This window comes from Asterias amurensis, chromosome 12, assembly GCF_032118995.1.
Source record: "Asterias amurensis chromosome 12, ASM3211899v1".
In the NCBI taxonomy this organism is placed as follows: domain Eukaryota; kingdom Metazoa; phylum Echinodermata; class Asteroidea; order Forcipulatida; family Asteriidae; genus Asterias; species Asterias amurensis.
In genome coordinates, this window is record NC_092659.1 from 20,766,639 (window position 1) to 20,787,593 (window position 20,955).

Below are 20,955 nucleotides of genomic sequence, written 5' to 3' on the forward strand. Positions count from 1 at the left end.
TGCACAGATTATGCCAAATATTGGATAATTCTTGAACTGAACAGACTGAAGTGATGTTAGACTGGAGTTTCACTTACATTTAAACGACTCTCTTAAAATTATAGTCCACTGGATTGATTAATTATGGTTTGTGTTTGGAAACTTCTTTTCATTAAAAGTATTAATGTTTTTGAAGAAATTTGTGATAAAAATGCGTTTAATATGTAGGTAAAGTAATAGTAATAATAATAATAATAGGCAATCCCCCGATGTCGGGGGATGTTCTCCACAGATAAACAAAGTTATTAGGGTTGAGGTAGTTGGTGCCTATTAGGTGACTCCGTCGATGACTCAAAAGTCCGATCCGTGAGCCACATACTCTCAGGCAGATGTCACAGTTTGTCGTTAAAGGGAGTTGGACCATGTAGATGTCTTTCTTGTCCCTCTTCTTCTAAACTGTGCGTCACGGTTGCCTGAGCTAGACGATTTATTTCAAAGCTACGTAGCTATGCCTCTGTGCTACAGTTGTTGCCATGAGGCTCCATCTCCTGTCTGCTCCTCCCAGGATGCAGTGTTGATGCTACATGTACACTTTTGTAGCGATGCCTTAAGGGTGTCTTCATAGCGTTTCGATGTCCGTGGCTTAGCTGGGAAAAGATTACTTTCTTCGGAATGCGCTCATTTTACATATCTGCACACATTGGCCCGACCATCTCGGCTGGTGTTTGATGATCATAGTTTCAGTGCTGGTGTTTTTTTTTGCTTCAGTGAGGACACTTGCATTCATGTGGCGGTCCTGCCATTTCATGTTAAGAATCCTTCTGAAGCATCGCTGGTGGTAGCGTTCCAATGTCAGCAAGTTCCTGCAATATGTAACCCAAGTTTTCGCAACCGTACAGGAGTGAGGGGATTACAACAATACTGTTAATAAGAAGTTTGGTTTGAGTTTGTAGATCATGATCATTGAAAACACGATGCATCAGCCTTCCGAAGGCAGAACTCGCACATTTCATTCTGTGATGAATCTCATTATCGATGTTGGCTTTCTGGGAAAGGTGACTGCCGACATAGGCAAAGTGCTCTACATTTTCAAGTTCTTGTCCACTAATGAGGATTTTAGGAGCAGGTGAGAAATGACCAGGAGCAGGTTGATGAAGGGCCTTAGTTTTGTTAATGTTGAGAGACAGCCCCAGACGTTTGTTTGCATCATGAGAGGTTTAGAGTGGATTGTAAGCCAGCTTCGGAGTGTGCAACTATTGCACAATCATCTGCATACTCAAGCAGATTTACTGCAGTCACAGTGGTCTTGGTTTTGGCATGTAATTGGGCAAGATTGAAGAGTTTTCCATCCACTCTGTCCACTCCGCACCTCTTATGACATGTGTGATGCGAACATCATTTAGACCTCAACGCCGGACAAGGAGGTGCTAATTTTTCGAGCGGGGGTGTCTCCAGGTTAACTTATACTTATCTCTCGGTCCGAAGATGGTTTTGTTGATGACTACTTTATGCTCAGCCACTTGCTAAGAAGAAGGAGAGTGTTGGAGTTGGTTTTCCCTACACCTTCTTTACCAATGATTCGATGACAATCTTATCATCCTTGGGAATTGAAGTAAGGACGTTATTAAGGGCAGCATAGAACTGTTCTTAGCTTCCTCATCAGAATCCAGGGTTGGTGCATAGGCATTAATAACTATGACATACTGTTGGTTGGTCAATTTAAGATGCAGAGTCATCGGACGCTCACTGATCATACAGGGATGCCAGTTTTCCGGCTATTGCCAGAATTCAGGCTTTTTCAAATTTACCCCGATTTTTTCCGACGCTCTGTGTTTCATCTGGCCGAAAAAAAAAACACCCAAAACAAACAAAACTTTTCCGGCGCTTCGTGTTTCATCTGGTCGGAGAAAATATATTTTATTGAAAATAGATTTCCGGCGTTCCGTTTTTCATCTGGCTGGAGAAAATATATTTTATTGAAAACAAATTTCCGGCGCTCCGTAATTCATCTGGCCAGAGAAAATATATAATATAATATCTGCCGTCAACTCGCTGTCAACTCGTCAACTGAACCACTTTCAAGATGGCAGGTATGAACTAGTCTTGACCTAAGGCCTCAGCGATCAACTAACAAAAATTGCAGTACATACTACACATGCAGTACCAATCATTCACGCCTTGAGGCAAGACTATTCCAAATGCAGGAAAGCGCCCTCTGTTGTCCATTTTTGTCAGGCCTGTGAAAAAGCAAGATGGCGACCGATGGCGACCGACGGCTTTGTAGCTTAGAGATATTTTTTTCATGATCAAAAAACAAAATTCTTCCAATCGAAATGTAGCCTAAAACTTTTCAAATTCTTTTTTAGCTTATATTGTATAGTTTTATGCATCTTTTGTGGATTTTAAATTTATTTTGGAGGAGTTGACGACGAGTTGACGGCACCAAGCGAGTTGACGATAAGTTGTTGGACCCTCCCAATAATGTGCGTTGCTGACACCGATCGAAAAATTTAATTGCAAAAGAAGTTTTTTATACAACCGATCCTCACATTACGAACCCATCAAAATGGTTGACAAAAAAGGGAGTATAAAAGCAGAAATAAGAGGGTAAGATCGTCCTAAAACTGGAAAAAAAATAATTTGAAATTTGTGATATATAGAATTGGAAAATTCAAGACTAAAATCAGACTATTCATGCCCTGTTGCATGAGGGGGGGGGGGGGGGTCAGAATTTTCTTTTTCTTTATGTTTTATTAAAAAAGTGCTGTAATGTTTTTATTGTTTTTTGGTATGGGGGGGGGGGGGGTGACCCCTTTTCCTTCCAAAAAAAAAATTCAGCACCACTGGCATCCCTGATCATACATTTGCCTAAGGAGTCGTTTTTTAGCTGTAAAACCAACTCCATGTAAACGCTGGTCATCTATAGAATTACTTACCAGAAAAAGGTATATCTACTGCCTAACTCATTCAGTTTTCCCGCCCGTCTTGTTCCGCTAAGGGCAGCGATGGTGAAATTGTATTGTGCGAGCTCAATGGCAACGATAGCAGTTCTCTATTCAGGTTGGGCCGAATTGTCCATTAAGGTTCTAACATTCTATGTACCAAAATTCATTCTTTGTTTTCAACCGCAATAAGATTGATCCCACTGGATATGGTGTTCAAGCCAGGATGATGGGAAACAGCCTACTCTCATGCTTGATTTTGGTTCTCATGTGTGGTTTCCACTCAAGAATACTGTTATACATGTACTATGTACCAAATACTCAACAATTTGCAATGCTTAAAGTTTTGTTTGTTTGTCTTTAAGATTGCTAATGCCAGAGCAGATAAAGAGTTGCTGTTAGAGGCCAAGGAAACCCAAGACAATCTTGAGAAACAAAAGGTAATGAAGTGTCGTCTACAGATCAACAATGTAGTTTCTGTAAAATGCATTATTTAGTCAGGAATATGAAGTGACTCTCCAAAGTGCATAAATTTACTTGAATCTAACAATAAAAAAAGGGACAGAGCTTGGGTTGATTAAGAGCTTGAGGATCTGATTGCTCCTATACTTTACATAAGGGTGGATTAAGAGCTTGAGGATCTGATTGCTCCTATACTTTACATTAGGGTTGATTAAGAGCTTGAGGATCTGATTGCTCCTATACTTTACATAAGGGTGGATTAAGAGCTTGAGGATCTGATTGCTCCTATACTTTACATAAGGGTGGATTAAGAGCTTGAGGATCTGATTGCTCCTATACTTTACATAAGGGTGGATTAAGAGCTTGAGGATCTGATTGCTCCTATACTTTACATAAGGGTGGATTAAGAGCTTGAGGATCTGATTGCTCCTATACTTTACATAAGGGTGGATTAAGAGCTTGAGGATCTGATTGCTCCTATACTTTACATTAGGGTTGATTAAGAGCTTGAGGATCTGATTGCTCCTATACTTTACATTAGGGTGGATTAAGAGCTTGAGGATCTGATTGCTCCTATACTTTACATAAGGGTGGATTAAGAGCTTGAGGATCTGATTGCTCCTATACTTTACATAAGGGTGGATTAAGAGCTTGAGGATCTGATTGCTCCTATACTTTACATAAGGGTGGATTAAGAGCTTGAGGATCTGATTGCTCCTATACTTTACATAAGGGTGGATTAAGAGCTTGAGGATCTGATTGCTCCTATACTTTACATTAGGGTTGATTAAGAGCTTGAGGATCTGATTGCTCCTATACTTTACATAAGGGTGGATTAAGAGCTTGAGGATCTGATTGCTCCTATACTTTACATAAGGGTGGATTAAGAGCTTGAGGATCTGATTGCTCCTATACTTTACATAAGGGTGGATTAAGAGCTTGAGGATCTGATTGCTCCTATACTTTACATAAGGGTGGATTAAGAGCTTGAGGATCTGATTGCTCCTATACTTTACATAAGGGTGGATTAAGAGCTTGAGGATCTGATTGCTCCTATACTTTACATTAGGGTTGATTAAGAGCTTGAGGATCTGATTGCTCCTATACTTTACATTAGGGTGGATTAAGAGCTTGAGGATCTGATTGCTCCTATACTTTACATAAGGGTGGATTAAGAGCTTGAGGATCTGATTGCTCCTATACTTTACATAAGGGTGGATTAAGAGCTTGAGGATCTGATTGCTCCTATACTTTACATAAGGGTGGATTAAGAGCTTGAGGATCTGATTGCTCCTATACTTTACATAAGGGTGGATTAAGAGCTTGAGGATCTGATTGCTCCTATACTTTACATAAGGGTGGATTAAGAGCTTGAGGATCTGATTGCTCCTATACTTTACATAAGGGTGGATTAAGAGCTTGAGGATCTGATTGCTCCTATACTTTACATTAGGGTTGATTAAGAGCTTGAGGATCTGATTGCTCCTATACTTTACATTAGGGTGGATTAAGAGCTTGAGGATCTGATTGCTCCTATACTTTACATAAGGGTGGATTAAGAGCTTGAGGATCTGATTGCTCCTGTACTTTACATAAGGGTGGATTAAGAGCTTGAGGATCTGATTGCTCCTATACTTTACATAAGGGTGGATTAAGAGCTTGAGGATCTGATTGCTCCTATACTTTACATAAGGATGGATTAAGAGCTTGAGGATCTGATTGCTCCTATACTTTACATAAGGGTGGATTAAGAGCTTGAGGATCTGATTGCTCCTATACTTTACATAAGGGTTGATTAAGAGCTTGAGGATCTGATTGCTCCTATACTTTACATAAGGGTTGATTAAGAGCTTGAGGATCTGATTGCTCCTATACTTTACATAAGGGTTGATTAAGAGCTTGAGGATCTGATTGCTCCTATACTTTACATAAGGGTTGATTAAGAGCTTGAGGATCTGATTGCTCCTATACTTTACATAAGGGTGGATTAAGAGCTTGAGGATCTGATTGCTCCTATACTTTACATTAGGGTGGATTAAGAGCTTGAGGATCTGATTGCTCCTATACTTTACATTAGGGTGGATTAAGAGCTTGAGGATCTGATTGCTCCTATACTTTACATTAGGGTGGATTAAGAGCTTGAGGATCTGATTGCTCCTATACTTTACATAAGGGTGGATTAAGAGCTTGAGGATCTGATTGCTCCTATACTTTACATAAGGGTGGATTAAGAGCTTGAGGATCTGATTGCTCCTATACTTTACATAAGGGTGGATTAAGAGCTTGAGGATCTGATTGCTCCTATACTTTACATTAGGGTGGATTAAGAGCTTGAGGATCTGATTGCTCCTATACTTTACATAAGGGTGGATTAAGAGCTTGAGGATCTGATTGCTCCTATACTTAACATTAGGGTGGATTAAGAGCTTGAGGATCTGATTGCTCCTATACTTTACATTAGGGTGGATTAAGAGCTTGAGGATCTGATTGCTCCTATACTTTACATAAGGGTGGATTAAGAGCTTGAGGATCTGATTGCTCCTATACTTTACATAAGGGTGGATTAAGAGCTTGAGGATCTGATTGCTTCTATACTTTACATAAGGGTGGATTAAGAGCTTGAGGATCTGATTGCTCCTATACTTTACATAAGGGTGGATTAAGAGCTTGAGGATCTGATTGCTCCTATACTTTACATTAGGGTTGATTAAGAGCTTGAGGATCTGATTGCTCCTATACTTTACATTAGGGTTGATTAAGAGCTTGAGGATCTGATTGCTCCTATACTTTACATTAGGGTGGATTAAGAGCTTGAGGATCTGATTGCTCCTATACTTTACATTAGGGTTGATTAAGAGCTTGAGGATCTGATTGCTCCTATACTTTACATTAGGGTGGATTAAGAGCTTGAGGATCTGATTGCTCCTATACTTTACATTAGGGTTGATTAAGAGCTTGAGGATCTGATTGCTCCTATACTTTACATTAGGGTTGATTAAGAGCTTGAGGATCTGATTGCTCCTATACTTTACATAAGGGTTGATTAAGAGCTTGAGGATCTGATTGCTCCTATACTTTACATAAGGGTGGATTAAGAGCTTGAGGATCTGATTGCTCCTATACTTTACATTAGGGTGGATTAAGAGCTTGAGGATCTGATTGCTCCTATACTTTACATTAGGGTGGATTAAGAGCTTGAGGATCTGATTGCTCCTATACTTTACATAAGGGTGGATTAAGAGCTTGAGGATCTGATTGCTCCTATACTTTACATAAGGGTTGATTAAGAGCTTGAGGATCTGATTGCTCCTATACTTTACATTAGGGTGGATTAAGAGCTTGAGGATCTGATTGCTCCTATACTTTACATAAGGGTGGATTAAGAGCTTGAGGATCTGATTGCTCCTATACTTTACATAAGGGTGGATTAAGAGCTTGAGGATCTGATTGCTCCTATACTTTACATAAGGGTGGATTAAGAGCTTGAGGATCTGATTGCTCCTATACTTTACATTAGGGTGGATTAAGAGCTTGAGGATCTGATTGCTCCTATACTTTACATAAGGGTGGATTAAGAGCTTGAGGATCTGACTGCTCCTATACTTTACATAAGGGTGGATTAAGAGCTTGAGGATCTGATTGCTCCTATACTTTACATAAGGGTGGATTAAGAGCTTGAGGATCTGATTGCTCCTATACTTTACATAAGGGTGGATTAAGAGCTTGAGGATCTGATTGCTCCTATACTTTACATTAGGGTGGATTAAGAGCTTGAGGATCTGATTGCTCCTATACTTTACATAAGGGTGGATTAAGAGCTTGAGGATCTGACTGCTCCTATACTTTACATAAGGGTGGATTAAGAGCTTGAGGATCTGATTGCTCCTATACTTTAGGGTTGATTTTTAGTGCTCAAGATCATTTCAGATAGAACCATATTTCACCAATCACTTATAACTATGAAAGTAAGGTTGAAAATGAACAGTTTTTGTAAGTACTGTCAGATTGTGTACAACTCTCAGTGCTGAGAATTGATGACTGAAAAACTCTTCAATGCGTCGTATCTTTGGTCGCGTGAGGGCGCCCTCAAGAGTATTTTTATCACTTCCGGGGGTATATGCGATTTGTCGTCGTGCACAGTTTCAATAGGCGTTCTGTCACTTTTGTTGCACCGTAGTTTTAAGGCTCCTTCAAATGTCTTATTGTCCGTGATGGATTAGATGTCTGTGTTGTTAACGTGTTCCGGTCTTTCATATCTGTTTTGGGTACGAATAAATATACCCCCGGAAGTGATTGAGAGCGCCCTCACATGGTCAAAAATATTGCCCATTCATTCCAGTTTGAGATTATGTTGGGGACTATTGTCATAATTGTGAGAGTATTCAATTTACAACCTTTTGCGTATTGGCTTTGTACCAGAGAAGCCAACTTGTTTGTAATTATTTGAGGTCGCTCAACACTAGTGTAACTTACTTTGCTTAAATGCACTGGACACTATTGGTTACTACTCAAAATAATGAGTGGCATAAAACCTTACTTGGTACAGATTAATGGGAGAGGGTGATGTATAAAATATTGTGAGAAACGGCTCCCTCTGAAGTGCCATAGTTTTGGGGAAAGAAGTATTTTTCCATGAACTTGATTTAGAGACCTCTGAATTAGATTTGGAGGTCTCGAAATCAAGCATCTGAAAGCACACAACTTTGTGTGACAAGGGTTTTTTTTTCTTTCATTAATATCTCGCAACTTTGATGACCAATTTATGCATATGTTGAGATACACCAAATGAGAAGACTGGTCTTTGGCAATTACCAAAAGTGTCCAGTGTCTTGAAGAGTAGTTTTGTCAAGTTTTGAGCAGTTTTTATTGCAAACACTTCAACTACATGAAGTAAAATTCCATTATGTTTGTTTTTTCAGGCTGATATTGAGGAGTTTGCTCGTAGGACAGAGGAGGAGAGAGAAGAGTTTGAGCAACATCTTGCTACAGAAAGACAACGCCAACAATTACAGAGATTGCACGCTACTATCAAGATACAAGCAGCATTCCGTTCCTACAGGTAAAGCACACATTGATATCTTTAACATTTAACAGTTGAAGAGAACTTTGAGTGTTTTTTTTGTGAATGAGTAACATAGCAGTGGCTTCAACCCACTGTTTAAAAAAATAATGTCATTTAATTTGTTTGAGACAAATGATGTTATAGTATGGAAATATTGACTGCTATGAGGGGCACAGTTAAAATTATAGACCCAAGGTGGTGCCAAAACCAAACAAAAGATTTTGAAGAGAACTCTTTCTTTTACGGGAAGCCAGTGGAGAGATTTAAGTAGAGGACTGGAGTCATGACGACAATCTAGCTAAAGATAATGCGAGCTGCTCAGTTCTGTAAACTTCGCAGCCGCTTCACTGGGGAACAGATGTTAAAGGTAGTTGCAATAGTCTAATCTGGACAAATTATGACAGCATACAGCACTATGACAGATATCTTCATTAATGTACTTCCTAATTTGAGATATGTTTTTTTATGGAACGTAACAGACTTACATAAATGATTAACTTGCTCTAACATAGAAATATTACAATCAAAGTAAGCACCAAGGTTCCTGGCTGGTTTAGAAGGTACAATAACTGTGGAACCTACATTGAGAGTAACATTCCCAAGGCAACGAAGGCTATAAATAGAACCAATTTGTTATTTGTCATCCAAGTGTTGATGTCTACCACACAAGAAGAAAGTGACTTTAGTGCTTCATCTAGTCTGAAAGCCTTCTTATGATCAAATGTTATGTTGAGTTGTAGGTCATCAGCATAAGTGTGGTTCAGTCTTCAATATAGGGTTTGAATCACTGGAGTGCAACTTACAAACTAACATAATTGGAAGCATACTAGTGTGTTGTGGCAGAGTGTACATTATTCACAGAAATGGAAAAGCCAAATGTTATATTGATTATATTCTGCGACAATGCACGATCATAAGGCATTTTACTATTTGTATTATAACTCGTATAGATTCTTGTCATTTGACATTGCTTTCACAACAAACAACAAACAACAAATGGAAACTTGTTTACCCTCCACTCTGTAAATATAGCTCCATTAATTAAGCTTGAATGAAAATGGGGGTCTGTTGGGAAGCAAAGACACCTAGGTGGACTTGAACTATTTCTTTCTAGATTTTTGTATAGCAATCAAAAAAAGAAAATACTGTGATTGTGATGATCATTAAACAATTATTGAATAAAATAAACACATTAAAACAAACCCCAGCAATTTGACATTCTCCATTTTAACCTCATTTGAGGAGGGAAAAAACCACATGCAATGATAGAGTATTTTGTAATGTAACACTGAACTGTATTAAGCGCTAATCAATTGCGATCACAGTGTACATTAAGGTACAAAATGTGTTCACTTAATTTCCAATGAATGGTTAATGGTAGTCTTCATTATTTTTCTGCCGTTAGCACAAGCAAGGACCATTCTACGCTATTGGATGCTATTAGAACAATGTACACCCTCTGTTGGACTAACTTATCTGTTTTGATTCTGTTAACTTGTACATTTTCAATATTGATGTTTAATTCCTGTTCATACACATTACCTGCGTATGCTTATTTGCTACCATACTTGATGTATTTTATTTAGGATAATGAACAAATTAACCTTACTAGCGAGGCCAAGCAGATGGTGAGCCAAGATTCCTGTTAATTGATGTTGTCTTATTAAAAAAAAAATATCAGTTGATGATTTTTATCCTTACCTGTAGAGTGAGAACGAAGTATCAGTTCCGGCTGAATTGTTTAAGAGAGGAAAGGCTACAGCGAAAGCTTCAAAATAGGCAGATGGAAATCATATCATTGAGAAGAGCTGAAGAGCAGAAGAAGAAAAAAGAAAAAGCTGAAAAGAAACAAAAACAGGATGAAAGGTTTGTTTCTAATTTGTATAAGCGCCTGCACATAGGGCCTACACTTGTTGTTTATTCACACATCTTGAAACACATGTGAAACTTGTCACATTTTGTAGCTGCCATAATGATTTACAGTCACATGAAAAACAGGAAAATGTGATACCTGAACAACTGAAAAAACAAGTTGTCCTGGGACAATAAAAAATACTAAACATAAACCAAATTTTACAAAAGTATCATTGCTAGAAAGAGTGTTTCCTTAGCTTAAAAATGATACATAACTTGTCGACATGTAACTATTCTATCGTACAACAGTTAACAACCCTCAATATATTTGCTTCCTGATGGAGAAAAAAGACATCAGGAACAAAAGGTCTCCAAATAGGAATTATATAGAAGGGAATGTTCCACAAGGATTCAAAAAACAAGCAAACAGAAATCTCCGCAGGATCCACAGTTGTGAATGCGAGTGTTTTTTGTTGTTTACACATTATGTAGCACAGGTGCATGCAGGGTGACATCAGAAAAACTTGTAAGTCATAAGAAGTGATCAGTGGTGGGGATACCGTTTTTTTATTTTAGATGTTCCTTGTATTATCATTAACATTGAAGTCAAACCCTTGTCGCACAATGTAACACACAATCATGTAAGATTTTTCTTGACACAGGAGAAAAATGGAAAAACTTCAAGAGGAAGAAAGAGACAGGAAAGAAAGATTAGAACAAGATAAACGAGAGCAAGAACAGAAAAGGCGGGTACTATTGGAAAAGAAGAAACTAGAAGAAGAACAGAAGCAAAAAGAAGAGGATAGCAGACAGCAGCAATATCTACATGACAGAACTCAAGAAATTTTATCAAAAATCCAAAAGGAGAAAGCTATTGTTACAAAGGAAGTTGTATCAACTATGGTTGATAACAAAACCCATCCCCCATTACAGGAAGTATTTTTGACATCAAAACAAACTACAGTGGAGCAATCGCTCACTTCACATACTAGCATACAGGAACATCACATAGTGACCAGTAATGATAGCATTTTGCAGCAGGAACACAGCACTACCACTGGTTCTTCAGAAGATGCGATATTAATGATGCCAAATAACATTTCAAATGAAAACCTTTCACAGGTATCGAGTAATAAGCAACCAGATGACAAGCAGTTATTACTTGATTCAGTACAGCAAAAAGGTGAACCCACTGTGTTAAACCAGCCTGAAATGACTGATAATTATCCACAAGAGAAGGAAGGACCAACTACGGCCATGAAGCAACCTGAAATGACTGATAATTATCTACAAGAGAAGGAAGGACCAACTACGGCCATGAAGCAACCTGAAATGACTGATAATTATCCACAAGAGAAGGAAGGACCAACTACGGCCATGAAGCAACCTGAAATAACTGATAATTATCTACAAGAGAAGGAAGGCCCACCTACGGCCATGAAGCAACCTGAAATGACTGATAATTATCCACAAGAGAAGGAAGGACCAACTACGGCCATGAAGCAACCTGAAATGACTGATAATTATCCACAACGGAGGAAAGAACCAAATGTAGCTAAGCAGTCCGAACATTCTACAGCAGATTCTGTATTATTCAAAGCTAGTCATCTTCAAACAGCAACACCATCCGGCCAGTATGATGTAACAGAATCTGTGAATCCTTGTAACACAATTGTAAAACATCCTCAAACAGTGAGTGATGCAAGTCAGATAAAAACTAGAGATATTAAAGATAATGGATTGGTGAGCAGTGCAAGTCTTGATATTCAACCTAGTAAGGTCAACACTTCTCATAATGAAATTGTCCAGAATGGAAATGAAGACAGCCAAAGTAATTCATTGGATATAGAGTCAAGATGGTCACAATGGAAGCAGAATTGTGTGTCTCACAGGTAAAGCCAGATTCCTTGTATTCTCTTGTGTACTGTCATGTTTAATGTTAACTCTAGCCAAGCCATTTAAACAATGGCAATCAGTGTTGTAGCTAGGACATTTTTAGTGGTGGGCGCAGCTGATTTTAAACTTGGTCAGGAATTGCGAGCAGTGCGCATGTACTTTGTTGTAAGGATAGTTTTCAGAGCTAAATATTAACATTCCAATCGTGCCAAATGCACATGAGGTAAACTTCAAGAATCACAATTTTTAAGTATAATGATAATTGTTATTACAAAAGGTGGTATTTGATACAAAATAATTGTGATGCATTTGTTGTGAGCAGACTGTTTTTGAAATAGTTTCTGCTGTTTGCAGCGATGAAGTTGAACTTGAATTTTGAAGGTGGAGTAACTGTCTCGATAGCCTCAGGTACAGTTTCATTCTCAGCACTAACTGAAGCTGTACGAGATACTTTTATATCATCTTCCAATCTTTTCCCGTTTTCCAAAAAAGTCGTCCAGCTTACCGTACGTTGCGAGGCCATCTTAAAATGTACACAGATCTCATTCAAGTTGAAAACCCAGCGCGCTGTCGCACGTGTGGACGAAGCGAACGTGTTTACGTGCCTGCATGCTTACATCCGGGACACGCGAACTCGTACACTAGAGTTTACACAGCCCTTGTACTGTTGTGTGTACAGGTGTACATGTAATGCGTGAAATCCCTGCGAAAAACCCACGACTAGACTTGTAGCGCACTCTATGGTCCACCACACTTTGTACACCACATGTACATGGTGTACATGATGTCCGTATGTGTACTGCTTGCTGTCAGACTGGCCTTCTATACAATGCACTAGCTATAGTTCGTTTCAATACAAACGTCAGGGCACATTTCACGAAGAAAACTTCACTGCAAGAGGCAAGTTACTTGTGAAACACGTTTGAGATTTTTATTACTTGAAATTCCTGCTCAAAAAATTAAAAACTGCATTTAAAATTACATAACTCGAAAAACATTACATTTTAGTCTTGCAATGTGATAAAAAACGACAAAACCTTTCATTTTTTTTTTTTTTCGGGAAATTTTGTGGTGGGCGGCAGTCTGTTTTTCAGCTGCAGTGCCGGGCGGAAATTGTCAGTGCCGGGCGGGCCCGCCCACCGCCGCCCACCGTGGCTACAACGCTGATGGCAATGATTGTTGTACTTGGTGCCAATGAATGATTTCAGGAATATAAAAAATCCTTGCCTAACCGTGCAAGGAGTGAAACAGATTAGTAAGAGGTAATAATGACGGACACCGTTATAGACATGATGTCATGCTTAAGAGGAGGGTGGTGGTGGACTGAGGTTCTGGTGCTAGTTTTTAGTTCCTAATTGACATTTCCAGATGTATTTCCATGTTTTAAAACACAATGCATATTTGTCAAACAAAACATAACTTCTAATAATTTTTAATGTAAAAAGTCTGTTAAAATCAGCACAATTACATTTGACTTTTTCCGTGATGGTGAAGATTATACAGGGTGCGTTCAATTAGCTTCCCCGTTTCGCTCCCGGTCCTGCCCCCCATGGTTTCGAATAGCTTTGACGTCTTTCCAGGGGCTCACCCGGGTCAGCCCCAAGTGCACTGCTTGTGGAACAGGTCACTCTGGGGGCTGGCCGGAGGTGCATGACATCACCACGAGAGGGCGTATGTGATCATTCGATTAGCTCTTGTCAGGGGCTCACCAGAGTGAGCACAGCGGGGTGGACATGGGGAAGCTAATAGAACGCACCTGGGTCTGTCCACACTAATGGGTCTTTTTGGTTCCAAAAGATAACTTTTTGGACTGTGACTGGAAGGGTACGCAAAATACAACATTTTCCCCTGTATTTTGTTTTGTACAATTCTCTGCTGATAGTGAGTGTGCTTACCAAACAGTATAACAAATGTCTTATTATTTAAGAAGTTACGCAGTTTTCTTTAAGACACATTGTTTGTAACGAGGACAGACATTTTGTATTGGAATTGACTAGAAATGGATGACACAAATAATTAATTAATTGATTTACTCAAAGGTTAATTAAGTTAGACCCATTGCCCCTATTTTTATGGTTATCTGTATAAACCAAGAGTACCTTGAGGTTTTTCAGCTGGTATGAATGTTTGTTTTTAACATGGACAGACATATTGTGACAAATATCTGTCCATGTTACAAACCTAATATCTTCAAGATAATTCCCTGTAGTTTCTTGAGTACCCACGCAGATGTCTTGGTTTTGCCTGGAAACATTCTTTGCAGGGACAGCATTGTAGGGGACAACATTTTTGGCAATCTGTTTATATTATTATGCCTTTCTCACCATTTATGTACGAAATGTCTGTCCAACATTCCCCTGTTACAAACATAATCATCTTGAAGATGATCCCCAGTTATTGCTAAAATACAGATAAATGTGTCTTGCTCTTTGCAAACAAAAACCTTGAAGTGATTTGGAATGTGCATGGGAAACAAGCTTGACAAAACTCTTCTTGTTTATTTTTGTCACCCATTTATAAAAAAAAGTCACATCAAATGGTCCCATTAGTGTGGACAGGTCTACAGAAATGCATACTTCTCTCTCTATTACATATAAAGGATGAAGGTGAATAACTATGGTAGGATTACATAATACAGTAAAGTCTTCTTTCATTGGTTATATTATTAATGTACAGTTCTTTAATGAGTTCAATGAAGTATGATGAAGCAAGGAAGGTGTTGAGGAAGTCCCATGGTTTGAAGAAGTTTCCTGATCTTACTGTTGCACAGTTATTGTCATCCTCACAACCAAAGACGCCACTGGCACAGGTAAATACACTCACATCATATTTGCCTCTCTTGAGAATTATTTGATTAATTTTAATTTGAAAGCAGAGAGAATTTGAAGTTTTTGCCAGCAATTGAAATGGATTGTGGAAGTCTCACAGGTTTTCAAACATTGAGACCCATAAAAGTGACGAGTTTGTTTCCTTCTTGTGTTTTAAAAGCAAAATGCTCCCATAGTTGTTAAAATATGTGTGAGGTTCGCAAGGTGCTAAAGATCTATGAACAAACACCCTGTTTGAATTCACAAGTTGGTTGATTGGGGGTTTTATTATTGAAAACTAATTTTTTTAAATATAATATACTCTTCTAAAAACCAATAACATTTTTAAAAACAATTTCTTGATTCTTTGTGTGGCTACAGAAACCAAGTGAAGATAAGTGGTACAATGTATAAGGAATATAGAAGTGGCTACAGCTGGTTGTGTTGTGCCAGCAAATATGGACAAATTATTGTCATGCAATATGCATTGTAGCCTCTATATGCAATGGGTTTACAATGAGAAAAAGTTTGCTTGACAAGTAGCCCTGGCGGCCTTACATTTTCGTATTGTACTACAGTGGCGTCCTGGATATCAGGGTCCATTTCTGGGGCGGAAAATTTTCAAAGCTGCATAACTCAAATCTTACCTGCAAGAAACCTCTAATTTCAACAGATTCACATTCCATGGCAGCATATATTTTTCTGCGGTGGGTTTTGATCGTCATATATTCTTCACAAATCCGTCATTTTCATGAAATAATGCAGCTCCCAAAGTTAAGAAATTCAAATTTTCGTTCATACTCTCACAGTCTGACGTGTGTACGCAAGACGCACGACAAGCAAATCTTGCGTTGTGTTTGCGTGTTAAAGCAGCAGACAACACTGTGAGAAAATGATCAAAACGGGAATTTTTTAACCTTGGGAGCTGCATTATTTCACGAAAATGACGGATTTGTGAAGAATATATGACAATCAAAACCCACCGCAAAAAAATGTATGCCGCCATGGAATGTGAATCTGTTGAAATTAGTGGCTTGTTGCAGGTAAGATTTGAGTTATAAAGCTTTGAAAATTTTCCGCCCTAGAAACGGGCCTTAATAGTTAGGACTCTGTATCTGTGTACAAAGAAAGAGTCCTGTATAGGGCTACTTGACAAGTGACTGTCAAAAGCATCATAACTGAATAATCAACAACATTTGAATCCAAACGATAACTTAAGTTGTATTTTAAATTTGAGTAAAAGGATTGTTTACTGGATATGTATAGGACCTTCAAAATTCAGCATTGAGACAAGGTACATAATAATAAATAATGAATAATAATATACAACTCTTATTTTCTTTCATTTGATGGTGTTTGTTAATAGGGTTTAATGCGTAACGCAGTAAACCGATTTAACACCAGGAAATATGCATAATTATAGTCAGGTTGCACAGTCGGGGCTATAAGCGATTGGGATTGTCAGGGCGCATTCAGACGTGGTTCCATTGTTCTTTTCAACCAACCAAAGCAAGGCATTTGGGGAAAGGGTGCTTGTCTTTCTGGGAACCGTCATTGAATATTCTGCCACCGAGGAGTTAAGATAGATTGTATAGTTTTGCAAAATTCCCTCCCTCCCTCCCTGGGGTTAATGGAAGGGTCAGGGTATTACGGAATACGTGGTACAGATTGATATGACTGATAATCTTACAACTTACACTTAAAGCGGTAAATTTAGGTTGTTCCTATAAACAAGAAGCTAATAGGCATTGTAGCCTGTGAGGAAGTGGTAAATTAATTTATATGAACTGATATGGATAAATATGGTGGTAATAAAATGATGTGATTGTATATAAAGAAGTAGATTAATTTGGTACCTTCTTGGCAACTCGCTGGAAGTGGGAACCTCATTGACCCGGAGTTTTCTCCAGTCAATGAGTGCATTTATAATTATAATAATTTATAATAATAATTTAATTATAATAATTGTAATTAGTCTGGTACCTTCTTTGACAAATCGCCGAGAAGTGGGAACCTTTGCGGATTGGAAATTTACCGTTCGCAAAGTGAGGAATTGGGACCCTTTGCGAATTGGTCTCAAAGTGTATTATAATGGGAACTGGTATACTTCTTTATGAGTGTGGATATCACTGGATGGAATTAAATAAAGGGAAATCCCTTATATTATTATGAATTGGCGTTTTACCACCGAATTCAGAGTACGGAATAAATTAACTCTTGGCAGAGTTCACTACAACAACAAATCCTTGTGTCTGTGTATATTTATCAGGTGGTAATTTGACAGTACTATCGCTGACATGATTGTGACTAAGATAATTGATTGTTATTATGATTGTTATTGATTCAGGTTACTACCATCATACTACATGATGTATCAGGCTGCTCTCTTACATCCCTTAGTCAATGTACTAATCTACAGTGTCTAGAGATGACCCATTGTGGAGTTACACATCTACATGGTCTACAAGAGCATCATCATATAGCCTATATTAATCTACAGGTGAGAATCACTAAGCTGTTTTTGATGTTTTTCATGTTTATTCTCTCTTCTCTTTCTTTTGAGTTACACCATTTGGCAAGCTAAGCATTTGATGAAGTGACTGTGAGTATTTAAATGGGTTCATGGTCCTGCAAAATGAAGTAGAATGTTGTTTTTGTCAAACTGAGATTGAAATAATTGTTGATTCAGACGGGAATGAGTTGTATCCAGCACTCGCAAATGCAATTGTCAATAGACCCTTTTTGAGCTTGACAAGTAATACATCCTAAATTAATTATTAGCAAACTTCAACATCGCAAGTACCTTTAAAACTCAAGCCTCGTTTGAGGCAAGAAACTGAATTCTGACTTTTAATGATGTTTAGTTTAAACACAAGTGTACATCTGATTCATATGCATACTAGATTGGAAGGATTGAATTGTTACATGATCCAAGCAAATAAATGCCTCATTGTTAGTTCATCTTCTGCAGTGGACCTTAAATCTTTAGGAGTACTGGTTGTTTGCACTCCCCAGATAAGTTTGAGGAGCCTGGAAGAATTCACATTCTTTTAAAAGTACGATCTCAAGAATGGATTTTTGAGAGATAGTTGAACAACCCAGATTTGTTACATTTAAGATATTGTTTTGTTGAACTAATTGGTGATAACTAATGTTTCAATTTAAGACTAACCTTGATTTATCTTTTTGACCCACAATGAAACACAACAAAGTTGAGAATGTATGTTGCAGAGACCAACCTTATTGTATCCTATTTACCTACAATGAAGCACAACAAAGTTGAGAATGTATGTTGCAGAGACTAACCTTATTGTATTCTAATGAAGCACAACAAAGTTGAGAATGTATGTTGCAGAGACTAACCTTATTGTATTCTAATGAAGCACAACAAAGTTGAGAATGTATGTTGCAGAGACTAACCTTATTGTATCCTATTTACCTACAATGAAGCACAACAAAGTTGAGAATGTATGTTGCAGAGACTAACCTTATTGTATCCTATTTACCCACAATGAAGCACAACAAAGTTGAGAATGTATGTTGCAGAGACATGACTAAGCTGACTCAACTGCTTCTAGGAGACAATCAACTAACATCAGTTCATGGATTGGAAGGTTGTAATCAACTCTACTATGTACAATTGTCACATAACAGCATCACTAGAACAGGTACTTGTATTGACTTAAATCGTGTGCATGTATAACATATAAATTGTCACACCATATTACCAGTAGAAAGTCTGCTGTAATCGCACATCCAGTTATCTCAGAGACAGCATTGTACTTATAGCATGTGGGCCTGGAATTTCATCTTTGAGAGGGCAAGGTCATTGTCTCTTTACAATAGCACTTCCACTACAAAACCTTTAAGCTTATAGGAAGCATTTTAAGGGGCACCAAGACCAATACCAGGGCAACAGAACCTGTGGCCCTCTGTGGTTTGAATTGAGTTCAATTCAATTCAATTCAAAAATGGTTTATTAAAACATGTCTCACAGTTAAAAACTGAATTGCACATGTCAACATCATGTTAAAAAAATTACATCAGCCGAACCTGAATGGTTAGGTAATCACTTTATTCTGTCAATGGTGAGAACAAATCAGCATACTTGAAGGAATTGACATTGACTCTTTATTTTATGTGATCTCAAAGTGTGTACAATGGTATGTTAATTAAAATTTCATTGCCATGATGTTGCAGATAATCAATTGTAACTGTTTTCCATTGTTGTTGAATTCCAGATGGGTTGAAGTGTCTGTCAAGTTTAACTCATTTAGATCTTGGACATAATCAACTGGTTAGCATCAAGGGACTTGGTAACTTAGTGTGTCTACAGGATCTCAACCTCTCACATAACCATCTATCAGCAGTGCAAGAACTTGAGACATGCTGTTTGCTACAAAGGCTCAATATACAAAGTAACTGTCTTGTTGAGGTATGCGACATTGTACTACATGATACAAGTATACAAACTATCCCTTCATGTTAAATGGATCTCTTGGAAGACAGGGAAGCAATGACTAAATACAGTTAATATTGATTGACCTAAAAATTCAGTTATATTATGTATTGAATTGTATTTCTTTTGGTCACCACATTAAAACGAAACCAAGGAAATTGATAATTAATAGTTAAATGTCAGTGGTAATGAACAATTTGTTTTCAACTTCATGTTCAGATGCCACCAGTTGATAATCTTGTGTTACTTCGTGAGTTGCAGCTTAATGATAACAGCATAAGCAGTGTAGCAATATTATCAGATGCTTGGTTGCCCCTACTTCAACATCTCCATCTGGCTCAAAATGGGTAAGCTCCTCTCTCAGGTTGTTTCACTTCAACTAAGATTAATTGAACTCGTCCAAACATTATCTTTAGTGGAGATTAATCTCATTCCAGGTTTAGTTCAACTCAACGAAGGTTCAATTTGCTAAAACATAAGTTTAGTTATTTTAACCCAGATTAAACCTAGCATCAATCCAGTTAGGATCTAACTTGACCAAGGAAGTGAATAAAAGAGAAGTGACTCTGTCTTAAGCAGCCGTTTAAAACTGGCAGGGTCGTGATCATGCAATTAAGGACCAAGCCCAAGGCAAGGTCCTTAACCATGACCTTGCAAGGTTTAAATGGACAACTAAAAGTAAACTTGGAAAATCTGCAAAACAAATCAACAAACAGATATTGTACATGTATTATAGCAAAAAAAAAATGGTTTTGGAATGTCAAAATATGTCAATGCATGATAATTAGTTTGACTTGAACATTTGATATATGCACAGGCTTCGACCTCTACAGCGGCCACACGCGGCCAGTGCTGCGATGCCCCAGCGAATTGCCGTGAAGCCCTTTTAAAAATCACGTACCTTAAGGCCACTTGGCCGTCGTGCCCTTTGCCATTGATTTCATAACATCATTTATTCAAAAATTTTATTTAATGTTAACATTGTGACCCATTTAATTTATATGAAGGTAAAATTCGGAACGTACGATCCCGCACACTAGTTTTCACAATGTTTTTCTGTGCAATAAAAAATGTGTCGAGAACGTGGCATGGTAACCATATCAAACGTAGTTGAGCTGTTTGCTACTGAAAACGAAGCACCAGACTACTCCAATGTATAAACTCGCTACAAGTCCCTACACTAAATTACGCATTTTCGCACTGATTTTGTCTATTGAGATCTGTACTTGTAGCGGATGGGGCGGGGGAGGCGCGCGGCCGGGGGCTGGATACAGTCTATGTTTTTCCCCTGACTATTTCGCTGGTGTCCAAGGCTTGTACTGGATTAATGTTTGTGACCCACCACTACCAGTGATCTGCCTGCCTTGCGACTTTGTTTTTATTGCTAAACACATGTGTTTGTGTACACACAACAAGCGTGGAATTGTAAAACGTCAATATCGGATTATATGGAGGTAATGGCAGAGCCCTAATTTTGGAAATCATCATACTCCA

The 20,955-nt window shown here is 38.2% G+C and overlaps 1 protein-coding gene across 3 annotated transcripts in view; it reads left to right on the forward strand.

The window, feature by feature from the left end:
- The window catches only part of LOC139944888 (uncharacterized), a 90,818-nt gene that overhangs the window by 15,336 nt on the left and 54,527 nt on the right, over window positions 1-20,955 (forward strand). For all 3 annotated transcript variants that reach the window (XM_071942042.1, XM_071942041.1, XM_071942043.1), the window contains exons 8-16: window positions 3,287-3,361; window positions 8,303-8,442; window positions 10,153-10,311; window positions 10,962-12,191; window positions 14,872-15,004; window positions 17,350-17,502; window positions 18,520-18,670; window positions 19,244-19,437; window positions 19,681-19,808. In XM_071942042.1, coding sequence (XP_071798143.1) covers window positions 3,287-3,361; window positions 8,303-8,442; window positions 10,153-10,311; window positions 10,962-12,191; window positions 14,872-15,004; window positions 17,350-17,502; window positions 18,520-18,670; window positions 19,244-19,437; window positions 19,681-19,808 — 2,363 coding nt within the window. The remainder of the gene's footprint in view (window positions 1-3,286; window positions 3,362-8,302; window positions 8,443-10,152; window positions 10,312-10,961; window positions 12,192-14,871; window positions 15,005-17,349; window positions 17,503-18,519; window positions 18,671-19,243; window positions 19,438-19,680; window positions 19,809-20,955) is intronic.